General features: G+C 37.8%; 1 protein-coding gene across 1 annotated transcript in view; it reads left to right on the top strand.

The window, feature by feature from the left end:
- The first annotated feature begins 1,456 nt into the window (after positions 1-1,456).
- Positions 1,457-15,302, top strand: part of LOC127633508 (rho GTPase-activating protein 23-like) — a 64,345-nt gene continuing 50,499 nt past the window's right edge. The window contains exon 1 of the mRNA XM_052112667.1: positions 1,457-1,806. Within this exon, the coding sequence (XP_051968627.1) occupies positions 1,798-1,806 (9 nt within the window). The 5' untranslated portion in view covers positions 1,457-1,797. The remainder of the gene's footprint in view (positions 1,807-15,302) is intronic.

Here is a 15,302-nt window from a genome sequence, read left to right as displayed (position 1 = left end):
ACTAGTCTGATAGCCTAAATGAAGATATATAACACAAAGTATACTATGTTTTTAATTAACCGACTAAGACATTAGACAGTGGTTTTGCATACTGTAATAATAACAATCAACAAACTGCAACATGTTTTAAGGCTGACCTCTCTATAACTGTTTGTCAACAATTCAAGCCCCTTTATGCACTTCCACTTGTAACCAGCAGATATCGCCATCTTACAAGACAATATGTGAGCGATTACATTCAAAGCGAGAGGCTGATGGCCTTGCTACTTTAGCAAAGTCTCATCAATCAAAGTTAGCTGTTTAATCTAAGCTTGGATCAGGATTGTAAAAATGATTGGATCATACTCTAGAGAAATTGTGCTCTTGTTCAGGTAAAAGGGAGGATATTTTATATCATTGTTGATTTTTTTCCCCCCCTTCTAAACAAGGGATTGGGATGTCCAGAGAAAAAAAGGAGAAATACAGCACTATTGCAATTCCAAAGAATTAACTTAAGGCATTTTATAGGAATCTGAGGTGTGGGAAGCACCGGGACCACATTAGGAGCCAGCTTCCTGTTGTTGAGGGTTGGGAGTTTCCCGCAATACAGTTTGAGGGAAACACAGGATGATGTCCTGAGGGCCTGTGGCTGTTCATTGTGTGTGTGTGTGTGTGAGCAGTTTCTATTAAGGGATGAATGTTTAAAGGGTTAGTTCACTCAAAAATGAAAATGATGTCATCAATTACTCCAAAACCTTTATAACTTACTTTCTTTTGTGGAACACCAAAGGAAATGTTATGCAAAATGACAAACTCAGTCACCGTTTACTTCCATTGTATAGAAAAAAGATGCAATGAAAGTAAATGGTCACTGAAACTAACATTCTGCCTAACATCTCCTTTGTGCTGCATGGAACAAAAAAAAATCATTGCAGGTTTAAAACAACATTATGGCAGAATTTCAATTTTGCCAGAATTTTCAAAAAAATATTCATTATTAGAAACATGGAGTCCTACATTTCCCATGCTCCACAGACAGCAGGAGGGGATAGGCTGGTGGCAGCCCAATAAGGTTAGAGCAGGAGACATATGGCTGGATAATACTAGTGGGATCACACTGGTGGTTGTTAATGGTGACGAATCTCTCCATGGAGGAATGGGTGTGACAGCTGCTGGAAGATCCAGAACACTCACTACTATCTGTAGTCATGTGACCTCCTTACTATCTTTCTGATCCCCTGCTCACAGCCTATAATTTGTTCTCTCTGTGTGTGTATGTGTGTGTATGTGTGTGTGTGTGTGTGTGTTGTGTGTGTGTGTGTGTGTGTGTGTGTAGAGGCAGAGGAAGGGAGGAAGGCAGGGGGAGGGGTGGTTAAGGGGAAGGGGGAGGAGGGGACACAGAGGAGGGAGGCACAGAGATGAGCCCAGCTTACAGCCTACAGAGTGAATGCACGGTAACAGGACAAGTGCATGAAAGAGCAGGCATTCACAGCCACTCCGTGACCCTATAAAGAAAGGAGAGGATTGCAGACACCTCTTTTGGACAGAGTGAATGAGCGACAGTGAACGAGGAGGGAGGAGATAAGTGGAGGGCAGCACTTTGAGGAGGTGACATCGGCACACCGGTGACTCCACTGCCACTGAGAGAGAAGAGGCGTGTGAGAGACACAGGGGATGAGGGATCATGGTTTTTCTAAGGCACAGCAGCTTGTGTTCGTGTCTGATTTCCTGGAGAGTGTGTGAACGGTGTCTGAAGAGATTAGCTGATATTCTGTGCCATGTCAAGAACTAGGAGTCTTGAGCGCGCTCGGTGAAGACATGGCTCAGGTGAGGTGGGGACTGAGGGTGGGTCACTCAAACACATATCACACAATTCTTTTTATTCATAGAGAGTGAGATGCACACATACTCACAGGTCTAAACAAATATCACAGCAGGTACACCATGCTGAGAGTGTGTAACATTAATATTCAAAGTCCTCTGTGTCATGCCGGCAAACCCTGCAGGCGCTTAGAGGAGCAACAGTGTGAGAGAGGGGTGTGGGAATGGAGTTATTCTCTGTGTATAATTAGTTTATTTTTTTCAGTAACATTAATGTTATGGGATTATAAATAAGTTCATTAATTACTAATAATTAATTTACAAATGCATTGGAAGTCATTGAAATGAAATTATAAGAACATGCATAAAAACAGTGACTTTTAGGACATTTGACTTTTCATGTTATACATGCTTAATAACACTTATTCGACATTCATAACCTATGAAAATGTACCTCAGATAAAGTGAAGCAGTTATTAAGGGGTTTTCAACATTAGAAACATGGCTTTTCTATATGCTGTGTGTGAGCATAAAATCATGATTTGCAGAGAACTTTAGGTAACAACGACAAGGTAAAATTGTTCTTTTGACATCAACATGATAAGGAAAGTGACAATACAAGTGAGTCAGGACATTACAGTAATTAATATAAACACAGAGCGGACTGTGGAAAAATGACATAGTTTAATGACATCCTTTTCAATTGCATTTCACTACAATTTGTTACATTAAGACATACATCATGAATTTTGTTAATTTTTTATACATTTTTGTTTTTTAATAGTATTTATACAAGTGTATTTTTTTAGCCATAATAACATGGAAATTAAAATGCTCACTATTTGGCAAGTATTAGATAAAAGTTGCACTTTTTATGCATGTTGCTGTAACTACACTGACATATTAGTCTTTAATGAACCCATTAATAAACCCTTAACAAAAGGAACATTAATGTCAAGTGTTACCTTTATTTCTCTGTGTTTGAAAGCTGGTTGAGCATTGTTGCAGAAAATGTTAAAGGTGATCAAATGGGCAAAGAATTCACAATTACGTTGCCATGGTTGTTTAAATACCAGATCGTCTATGGATTTTATGGAAATTTATGGAAAATCTATTCAGGAGATTGGCACATAGCAACAGATAGAAGCTGTGCATTGATGTGTGTTTTTGTGAATGTGTGAGGGTGTTAAAGGGATAGATCACCCAAAAATTAAAATTATGTCATCATTTACTCACCCTAGTGTTATTCCAATCCAAGCCTTCTTTTTTTCAGTGGAATACAATGTTAGGAAAAATGTAAGCTTCAATCGCCATTTACTTTCATTGTATTGAAAAAAGATTCAGTGAAAGTGAATGCTGAAGAGGCCAACATTCTACCTCTATCTTTCTTTTTAGGGTGACCTATATACCATATGTGTGTTATTGTTTCTTATTAAAATGACAAGGGCATTTTTGATTTCCAAGCAGAAATGTCTTTGTTGCAGTGTGACTTTGGTTAAAGGCGTTATGAAATTGATGAACGATTCCACCAGCTTTGTCGCTTGTAAAAATGTACAGTAACACAAAACTTTACAAACAAAGCCTTGTCCAGTCATAGTTGGCAGGAAATGTCTTGGCTGCTTTAAATGTTCTGTGAAAAAACCTGGAGCAATCATTAGAAAAGAGGGTCAAGGATGCTTAGGGAAACTTGGCTCATTGACTCTGTTCCTGTTGTTGGCATATGGTGAGAAGTGTACAAATTCTGTGGGTAGAACTTGCTATTTTTCTTGGTCTTCACATCAGTTTTACAGTTCAGTTTGTGGTTTGAATTGGAGGGAAGAAGGCTGGTAGTGGAACACATGATTTGTGTTATAGGGATAGTTCATCCAAAAATGGCAGTTACAGTATGTCATCATGATTTTCTTTTTTCTGGTGACCATAAAATAAGTTATTTTGCAGAATGTCCATGCTGCTCTTGTTCATACAATGAACGTGAATGGTGACCATGGCTGTCAATCCAGATTTTCTGTAAATAACTATATTTCGCTCTGTTCCTCACACAAGGGGTTTCAGAAGACTTGGATTAAAGTGCATATGTCATATTGACTACTTTTCTGGTGTTTTTTTGGATCTTGACAACCACTGTCCCCATTTATTACTTTCATTGTTTGGAGAAAAGAACAGCCTGCACATTCTATCTAACATCTCTTTTTGTGTCCCACGGAGGAAAGTCAAATAAATAAACATGTGAGTCAGCATTGTTGAGTACATTGAGTAAATTATGATAGAATTTTCTTGTTTGGGTAAGCTATCCCTTTAAATGTGAGTGAGTCTTTTTTCCAGGCCAGAGTGTTTTATCATGAGTGGTGTGCATTCAAGTGAAAGGGACAGGACTATTTTGGTGACTCTGAAAGGTTTGATTGACACAACCAAACTGAGGTCAGGTCAGCGGGGATCCCGATAAAACCTGCTTTTTCCACACATCACAAACTGGCTTTGACAACACTGGAGGGAGTGGAGGCCATAACACTAAGATGTTACAGATAACATAAACACTTGGAAGACAGGAAAGTGCATGGGTGTGTAAATTGTACATGTAAATATAAGTTACTTTGATATGAGACTGTTATGGGCTGTAGATATGCTGAGAGGGAATTGAGGAAATGGGAAATGGCAATAAGAGAACAGGACAGAAACTAAAGCTGAGAGTGGCGTGGAAGAAATGGAGAAGAACAAGGAGAAAGACAGATCTGAGGATATATCAGAAGCATTAGACTCCAAAAAAGAGACATGGCAATTACATGAGCAGTTGATGTTTGTGTGTGAGAGAGAGAGTCCGCAACTGTAGCTTTAGTTCTGTCATCACCCTCAGGGTTCGGTCCAACTCATTCCGTGTCTCAGTACTTTCATTGTAGCAATTAGGGCTTTCTCTGTTCCTTCTCTCACTGCACTTTCCTTTCATTCATGTTCTCTCTGTTTCCCACACTGTAAAAATAATTATAATATCAAGAGAAATAAGAAAGAGAACTTGGCAAGATAACATATGAAAATAGTTGTCCCAAAATATTACTATTTATCTAATAAGATTATATTCAGTTCATTATTATTATTACTGTGTTGAGTCAACCACTTAAATTTAGCATAAGAATCCATACTTACTGAGCAACAGCGGATGAATGGAAACTATTCTAAAGACTAACTAAAGACTATTCGCAAAAGGAGATGAAAGTTCCCAAACTCTTTACAGATTTACTCTTCAGAAAAGACAAATGAACGTCAAGGTCCTTGAAAGACTTCTCAGCTAAACAGATTTTGGTGACATTACATATACTACAGTGGTGCTAGTAACACTAAGGTTATTGGTTCTCAGGAAACACAGGAATACTGATAAAATGTGCACATTGAATGTCAGTTGCTTCGGTTAAAACTGTCTTCAAAATGCATAAAAGTAAATGTAAACATTACTCTGCTCTTCCACCATAGTGAGTGAATATGGTGACAGTTGTTTGAATGGTTTGCTGCTGAAATTAGTCTGTGCATTCTGAAATTTGTACCACTACCCCCAGTGGCCAAAGCTGGAAGTGTTGTTGAACATATGGGCATGTGTGGGCTCTAGTTTCCAGCTGAAATGTCCACAAAGTAGTGCCAGAAGAGAGTTGTATTTTTTGTTATAAATGATGAGATAATCAACAGGAATGCAGATTATATTAATCCAAATCCCTATCCCAAACCCCAACCCTAAACATAAATGTCAGTGGAGTAAAAATTGTGTTGGGCACAATACTCAAAAAATATAGCGAGCTAAGCTACCAGCATCTCAACAGAAAAATGAATTAAGCTAAGCTAAAAGCTACACTTGAGTGAAAGCAGCAAGATACACAACAAGCTACACACCAAGAGTAGCTTGCTGCATTTAAGCTACTTCATTTAGTTTTTTCAACCAGATGCACAGAGCATACTGTCATAGACAAAACATCTAAATGACTTAGCATGTTTATCAAAGCCATGGTACAGCATAATACAATATAGTGCAATACCGTATACAAGTGGTGCAATATAAAATGTCTGTGCATGTAAAAAAAACAAAAAACAAACAAATCTAAATTCTTACATTTAGACATGCTACCAATACAAAACCATGTGTTCATTGTGCAAATCCACTATTTTAAAATTGTATTTTTCATATTCATACTACTACCTCTACAAACCCATACCTATTTGAACATAATTTTCTTTGAACATTCCTAAACTTATAACAAGACGCTTTTAAAAATCGGACCCCATGTTCCAGTTCTGTTCTAGTTATTATATGGTAACTAAGTTGCTCTTTCTCTCTCTCATACACACACACATACAGCCACCACAGACTCTGTAAATGAGCAGTGCTTCTGATGCTTGTAATCTGCTCCTCATTTCTGACTGACAGACTAACAAACAACAACAGCAAACAAGCCCTGAGAAGTTCTTGAAGTCTTTATAATGATCTACTCCCATACAAGATTTGTTCTCTCTCCCATGCTTGTTTATGAGATACTGATGTACCGCAGGAAAAATCACAAATCTCTGCCTTATCTTTGTGTTTTTCTCATGTGCACCAATTAGATTAAATGGAGAGCAAATGGGGACTTTTGTTTAACTCTCCAGCTTTGTTTAAGACCCCAATAATCTCACATCCGTCTATTTTAGAATTTCAGAAGAGATCTCAACCATGTCACAAAACTGTACGCACATTTTCTAAGATACCAAAGTCTGCAATCAAAATTCAGAGATTTCAATATGAACATAAATATTTAATATAAAAAAATGATCTGAGCTATGCTATCCACTTTAATTTTATATGTCAATACTTTTAAGGTATGTCAACAATGATCTAATTTGCTTCAATTTGTATTTATCCTAAAAAAAACATTAGGAGAAACATCTGAGACAAATTAGATACTAAGGATTTAAGTCTCCTGAGCTACACTGTAAAAGTGCCAACCTGCGATTGATACCTTAAGATTGCAGGTTACCTCATGTATAATTGGTCTGTCTGTCTGTATGTCTGTTGATCTATCTATCTTTATGTCTGTCTGTCTATCTTTATGTCTGTCTGTCTATCTATCTATCTGTCTGTCTGTTGATCTATCTATGTTTATGTCTGTCTGTCCGTCCGTCCGTCTATCTATCTAGCTATCTGCCTGTCTATCTATCTTTATGTCTGTCTGTCTATCTATCTATCTATCTATCTATCTATCTATCTATCTATCTATCTATCTTTATGTCTGTCTATCTATCTTTATGTCTGTCTATCTATCTTTATGTCTGTCTGTCTATCTATCTATCTGTCTGTCTGTCTTTATGTCTGTCTGTCTGTCTATCTATCTATCTATCTGTCTGTCTATCAATCTTTATGTCTGTCTGTCTATCTATCTATCTATCTATCTATCTATCTATCTATCTATCTATCTATCTATCTATCTATCTATCTATCTATCTATCTATCTATCTATCTATCTATCAATGTTTAATAATATTTTGGACTTGAATGAAACCAGTTAATTTAGATGTTACCACAAGAAGCAAATTTTTTAGGTTACCACATTTTAATGTGAAAGAGCAACATCTGAGCAATAAACATTTCCTCTGTACTTTAAATTCTGCAGCAATAGTAGTTTTATTCCAAAGTGTGTACTGTAGACCCTGAGATCTTGTGTATCTCTTTTCTGCAGAATGTGTCAGGGGGAGGGTTAGGGAAATAGAGCACTGAATTGTGTCCTATTTAAAACCTAAATAGAGACTAATGGATACTCTTTATTTCTACCACACAGAATTGCCTTTGTCAGAATGACTTTGATAGAAACATTATGCTTAAATAAACATTAGTCATTTTGTGGCACAGAATATAGCAGGGTTTATTTAACAAGCTCAGCTCTGTTTTTACACTGAATTCACTGAGCTTTCACTTGTTCCTTTTCCACTGTTGGATACATATCTTAGTGCCTGTATCTGGTTGTGTGTCATAGTATTTTTTACTGTTCATTAGTTTTATAAAAGTCCAATGTATTTATAAATATATCTTAAGACCTCTCTTAAAGGAATAGTTTACCCACAAATGGAAAGTCAGTCATAATTTACTCACCCTCATGTAGTTCCAAATGCATATGACTTCCTTTATTATGCAGAACACAAAATTAGATTTTAATGAATAACTCTTTTCTATACAATGACAGTGGATGGTTTCTCATTTTAAAGCTTTAAAAAGGACTCAAACAAATTAAGTAGTCCATGTGACTTATGTGTCGTATTCCAAGTCTTCTGAAGAAATATGATAGGTTATGGTGAGAAACAACCCAAAATGTTCACAGGAGAACTTTTAGTGCTAATAGCATTTAGGTGTTTGAACTATTCCTTTAAAGCTCTAACATAGAATTTATGAACCACTAGCAGCATCAAACAAAATCATAAAAATAATCATTGCTTCGAAAAAGGCTTCCCAAACACTGTTCAGCTAAACAAAGAGTGCTGCCCCAAACTCATGCCATTGATTAAGCCAGAAGTTGTTTTCACTCTACGGGAGATAAACTCTTGAATGGCATATTTATAGTTGCCTCTGCACATTTTAACATAAAAAAATGTCACTCTTCCCCTTATTTGCTACACATTGTCATTGTCACTATTATCCTCTAAAATCTGGTTCTTGTATTTTATTCTCAGTCATAAAGGAGAATAACTAATAGGCATCTGTGTGTAACATTAGCTGGAATTTTATGCCTTGATAATCATCTCTGGGCCCTGTCTCCTAAATAGACATTCCCTCTGTGGCACTATATATAGTATATCAATATAGAATGGCAACTCATTCGGAATCTCTCCCCAGCAATACAAACCTGTCATTCGTAAGGATGCTAATAGCTCTACTAAATGCTTCACACGAGGCATGTTGCATGTCTCCAGGCAAAACAAATCCCCGTTTCATGATGCCAGCCTGATGAGAAGAGGTCGCATCAACATGACACCATCATGCGCTGTGAGAAGTTGATGTCACCTTGAGGCATGATGGACATTGTGTTAACTTATTCTTCTCTTGTGCTCGTACTTGATGTTGTTGGTCAATATTTTGTTTTATATTGTGAATTTATTGTAATCGGTACATTATTGTGGCCTGGCATCCACACTCATACAGAGTGGAATTCACAATGGCCGTTCATTAATGTTTATCCAGGTTATAAATAGTCTGTGTAAGCCTGGACCGTACTGCGTGAGACGTATGGTGGCTGTCAGATAGTGAAGAAGGCATGATTTTTTCTTAGTAATTTATGTCTGAGAGTAACCCTCAGTTCTTGTTTCAACAAAAAACAGGATCACTGAAAACCCACACTCTAAAAAATGCTGGGTTAAAAACAACACAAATTGGGCTATTTTAACCCAACCACTGTTTATATATGGGACAGCGAACATGTTGGGCTAATCTAACCCAGTGATTTAGATTGTTTATTTAACCTAGAATAATGGGTTGTTTATTCAACCAAATGTTGGTTCATTTTTACATGAATTTTGGATTAATTTGATCTCTTAAGTGGGCTAATGTTTTCAGGTTGTTTCATTCTCTACAAATGTTGTAAAATAAACCACACTGTAAGCAAATGTGTTAACATGGTTCCTCTATATTTTGGACTAATAATGAAGTTTTTCAGGATTAAAACATACAATAAGTACTGTACATTTAAACTCATTTTAAAGAAGTTTTAATTAAGAGCTTGTAGAACAAACAAAAAAACATGTATAATTATTGTGTATATTAGGCATTCAAAACATTAAATAAACATTAATGTTATTTTTAATTCAAGTTTCTATTAGCAGAACACCATTCATACTAGAAATTAATCCATAAAATTAATTAAATTAAATTGCACTTAAAACTTTGCCCAGGCCTGTTTTACTAGCATACGTAGGGGTAACATCTCTTACAAAGCTTAAAATTGTTAAGTTATATCCAATATTACAACAACCCTTACATTGATTTTAGCACACTAAAATCATGTTAACACATACTGTTTACGTTTTGTGGCTATACTTTTGAAACAGTGTGTATTTTAACATTTATGGACTGACCCCATTCACTTCCATTGTATATGCCTCACAGTAACCACAATTTTAAAATACAGTAAATGAGGGATGGTAATCAACATTATGCCATAAATACTGTTGATTGAGCTGAACTTCTAACCTGGAATATTCCTTTAAAGCTAATAAGATAGTCCCGAACCAAACTCACTTCACTGGTTGAGCCAATGATGCTGTGATTGGCTGTTTGGGATGCTCAAACAAACCAAGCACACTTTATGTTTACACTTTTCAGGGAAATTACTTATATAGTTGTCTCAGCAAAAAAGGCTGGCATAAGAAGTAAACGTATTTTATCATCAAAAATACTTAAGATTTAAGGAAAAATAGAAGGAACAATTTTGAGTTTTAGTCTGTAAAGTGAGGGTTTACTCTCAGACGACCACATGAGGAGGGCTTCTGCAAGAACAAAGCAGGCATTTCCAGGAAGTAAACACGCTCAGCTCAGCTAACCATATTGTGTATTTATTTTTACCCTTTGCTAGACTCAGTGGAGTAGGAGGTCACAGTTGGGTGCATGCATGCGTGCATGCGTGCGTGCGTGATGAGAGGTATTAGTAGTGGGGCAGTATGGTATGGTGAAAAGGGTGGGCGGCAGCAACAAGGGAACGTGGGTAGTGAGTGATGTGGGAGGCTTAAATACTCGGGATTAAGTCTGTTGTGTAACAACTGTGGTCTGTGGGGATGAACTAAAACAGAGTGTATACAGTGCCACTCTTCTGTATGTTATTCTATATTCATATTCACATTATTATTAATAGTGGTGGTGGCGTAGTGGCTAAAGCACAGGGCTGTTAATCAGAAGGTCACAGGTTCTAACTCTACAGCCACCACCATTGTGTCCTTGAGCAAGGCACTTAACTCCAGGTTGTTCCGGGGGGATTGTCCCTGTATTAAGTGCACTGTAAGTCGCTTTGGATAAAAGCGTCTGCCAAATGCATAAATGTAAATGTAAATATTATTTAGCTGCGCTAACTTTAACTATAAATGTGAATGTGAAGGTACTGTATAGTATTTTTGTTTTAACACAAGCAGTACACATTTGACTGGCTTTAAGTATGGCTGTTTGTGCTGGATCTTAATTTACATACTGATTGTAAATGTGATGATAATAATCATTGTAATGATCATGCGGTGCTGCAACCAAAGTAAAAGTATCTTCAGCGTTCTGAGAAAGGTCCCAAAAACAATAACACCACTAGGCCACAATACCACACACACCCTGCTCTTTCTGAAGTGGAAATGAGAGTTGATGTAGGCGATATCTGTGCTTGCAAGTGTCCACCAGTATACATCAGGCATGCACATATACACTGATTAGCCACAACATTAAAACTACCTGCCTAATACAGGTCCCCCTCGTGCTGCCAAAACAGCTCTGACTTGTCCAGACATGGACTTCTCAAGACCTCTGAAGGTGTCCTGTGGTATCTGGTACCAAGACGATTGAAGTCCTGTAAGTTGTGAAGTGGGGCCTGCATGGATCATACTTGTTGGTCCAGCACATTCCATAGATGCTCAATCGGATTGAGATCTGGGGAATTTGGAGGCCTAGTTGACACCTTGAACTCTTTGTTATGTTCCTCAAACCATTCCTGAACAATTTTTGCAGTGTGGCAGGATGCATTATCCTGCTGAAAGAGGCCACTGCCAGGACCCAAGGTTTCCCAGCAGAACATTGCCCAGAGCATCACACTACCTCCGCCGGCCTGCCTTCTTCCCATGGTGCATCCTGCTGCCATCTCTTCCCCAGGTAAACGATGTACACACACCCGGCCGTCCACATGATCTAAAAGAAAACATGATTAATCAGACCAGGCCACCTTCTACCATTGCTCCATGGTCCAGTTCTGACATTCACGTGCCCATTGTTGGCACTTTTGGTGGTGGGCAGGGGTCAGCATGGGCACTCTGACTGGTCTGTGCCTACACAGCCCCATACGCAGCAAGCTGCAATGCGCTGTGTGTTCTGACACCTTTCTATCATGGCCAGCATTACGTTTTTTGAGCAATTTGTGCTACAGTGGCTCTTCTGAGGGATCAGACAAGACGGCTAGCCTTTGCTCCCCACGCGCATCAGTGAGCCTTGGTTGTCCATGACCCTGTCGCCGGTTCACTGGCTGTCCTTCCTTGGACCACTTTTGGTAGGTACTAACCACTGCATACCGGAAACACAAAATCTGATGCTTTGGAGATGCTCTGACCCAGCCATCACAATTTGGCCCTTGTCAAAGTTGCTCAGATTCTTACACATGCCCATTTTCCTGCTTCCAACACATGAAATTATCTGTCTGTCTGTCCATCATCCGTCCATTCATCCATACATATGTTCTAACTCGCATGAGAAAGGAAATATTCAAAGTGTTACAACTGTACAACTGAACTCGGTCTACCCTATATAAATAGATGCTCAAAAAGGAATTCTTTGTGGCATATATTTATGTGTTTATGAATACATGTGTGATGAGGAGGAGGGCAGGGCCTCCCCAAATCAGGCTAATCAGCCAAGGAGAGGGATAAGGCCGAGTCAGATATGGCAGTTTGGTAGAGAGACTCACACATGGCAGCTGCGAATGGCTCTATCTCCCGTACTGCCGGATCCGGCTTGACCTTATCCCTCTCCTCGGCTGATTAGCCTGATTGGGGGTTGGCTGTGCACCCTCCTCCTCATCACAACATGTTACTCATCAAAAGGAAAAATAATAATTTTGCAACAATAAAATAGAAAGCAAAACAGATCCTGTACATTTGTTTAATGTTTATTTGGTTAAATGCCAATCCTATATATTTCTTTTGGGGCCCTCATGTGGTTAGACTGTGATAGTGTGTATGGCTTGCATTGGCATGCTGGAAGGATTAGTGGATTATATAATTAGGGAACTCTAGCACGCTGGGGATCGACAGATGTACACCCACTTTTCTGTCCTGTCCATGCCAGAAAAGGGCAGATGTTTGTCTTCGCTTGACCTGTAACACATTAAATGATAGCATGCTTCTGACAATTACATTTTTGTTTATAGAAAAGTTCTTATATCTGTTTGATCCAGAAAAAGAAATAACTTGTGTTTTATTTAATCATAGGTCAAGATGTCCTCAAAAATCATGTTGTGTACAGACAGTAAAATTATTGGGACTTCATGGAATTAAAAGATATTTGCATTTAAGTTTGGGTTTTCCATTGAAAAGGGCTGTGCATATAGGTGATCTCATACATTCTCTGAGATTAAATGGCAATAGCAATGCTGTGGCATGCAGCATCCTAATGGACTGCCCACTCGACTGTACCCCCATCTGCTTTATCTCTATTCACCTGCCCTCTAACACATTACTTATTACTGTAACACATCCCTCTTCCTATGTTATTAATTCTTAGGACAATGCTTGCAACTTTTTGGAGACCAGTTCATAAATACTTGGGGGTTTTTGTGCATATGTTAATGTTATGATTGCAATGTCTAAGAAATTTGCCCTTTTCATATGTGGCTAAAGGGTGTTGTTAGGTACAAAACAGTGGAGTGCCAGCTGTGACTATGTTCACACTATAGTAGTGCCTTATTAGTTTTATAAAATAGCTACTACTTAACAATAATATTAGAGACACATTTTGATCAAAGGTGGAGCGTGTCATTTCTGCACCACAAAATGGAATTGCAATCTGTTTAAGAGGCTCCACTGGGTGTGACATAATGTCAGACTCAGCCAATGGTGTCAGTTTGGGGCAGGACTACTTGTTTGATACAGTACCTCAGTACCTGTTTTGCATCATGGTTGTTACTATATTATGTACTTTACCATGGCAGAAATACCATATTGACCAGCAACCTGGACCAGGATTGTCAATTTAAAAAATGCATAAAAGGATACCAAATAGAATTTCTAATGCATGTAAACAACAGTTAAATTTATATGTATCATCATTACTGCTGAACAGTAACTGATGCACAATTGTACACGATTGCTCTTATTTTTATTATGATTTTATGACGTTTGGAATATTTAAGCTGTAAATATTGTTTTGACAAGCTGATAATAGAGAAAGGGAAATGTATTTGTTTCAGTGCCCTCTGCTGTTAAACGATGTTACTGCAACACTGATGCTGACAAACAGTTTTTCATCACTAAGTCAGATGCTATGCATTGTGATAAATTCTTTTTGATATAACAGGAGATAAAATGTGGCAACAGAAATTTTGTTTATTTACAGGACATTAGTGTTATTGTGTTTTTAGGAAAAATTCAAATTTAAAGATATAAAGCATTTCGATTTCTGCACCTCCACTTTTGACTCCTCAGATTGAAAACATTACATTTTTAACCAGATTAACAAGACTTGAACAAGCTGAAGTTTAATGTTATGTAAGTGATACAGTTATAATAACTACACATTGCTTCAAACTTTTGTGGGGGTCTGTAAATTTGATCATTGGCCCCACATGTCAGTATGAGGTTTCTTTATGTAATTTTAAGCACTTTATGCATAATATTAATGTTTTCCCCTCTTTTATTTCCCTCTGTGCTGTCCTGCAGTGTTTGTTATGTAATATATATAAGTGAGTGAGAGTAAAAAAGAGAGAGAGAGTAATGTGAGTCTGTATTGCCTTAGGGCTTGTCGCTTAATATAAGCATCAAAACAAGGTCTAGCTTCATTTAACAATAGTTCCATACACACTCATGGCACATGATGATGCAGCTGTACACAGAATGACAAACCAGGCAGACAAACTAATTTACATCTATAGTATGAAGAGGGCCAAAACATTTAACAGAGTCTGTCTTATAGATACACTGGCAGCCAAACGTTTGGAATAATGTACAGATTTTGCTCTTATGGAAAGAAATTGGATCACAATGCATAGACAGAAGTACATTAATAACGTGAAAAAAATACTATTACAATTAGACTTAAACCACTTCAAAGAGTTCTTATCAAAACATCCTCCACATGCAGCAATGACAGATTTGCAGATCCTTGTTATTCTAGCTGTCAGTTTATCCAGATTCTCAGGTGACATTTCACCCCACACTTCCTGTAGCACTTGCCATAGATGTGGCACTTCTCACACACCTTACAGTCTAACTGATCCCACAAAAGCTCAATGGGGTTAAGATCCATAACACTCTTTTCCAATTATCTGTTGTCCAATGTCTGTGTTTCTTTGCCCACTCTAACCTTTTCTTTTTGTTTTTGTTTTTCAAAAGTGGCTTTTTCTTTGCAATTCTTCCCATAAGGCCTGCACCCCTGAATCTTCTCTTTACTGTTGTACATGAAACTGGTGTTGAGCTTGTAGAATTAAATGAAGCTGTCAGCTGAAGACATGTGAGGCATCTATTTCTCAAACTAGTGACTCTGATGTACTTATCCTCTTGTTTAGTTCATCTGGCCTTCCACATCTCTTTCTGTTCTTGTTAGATCCAGT

Source organism: Xyrauchen texanus, chromosome 40 (assembly GCF_025860055.1).
Source record: "Xyrauchen texanus isolate HMW12.3.18 chromosome 40, RBS_HiC_50CHRs, whole genome shotgun sequence".
In the NCBI taxonomy this organism is placed as follows: domain Eukaryota; kingdom Metazoa; phylum Chordata; class Actinopteri; order Cypriniformes; family Catostomidae; genus Xyrauchen; species Xyrauchen texanus.
Note: the sequence above shows the minus strand (reverse complement) of the source record. Positions and strands in the feature narration are given on the sequence as shown.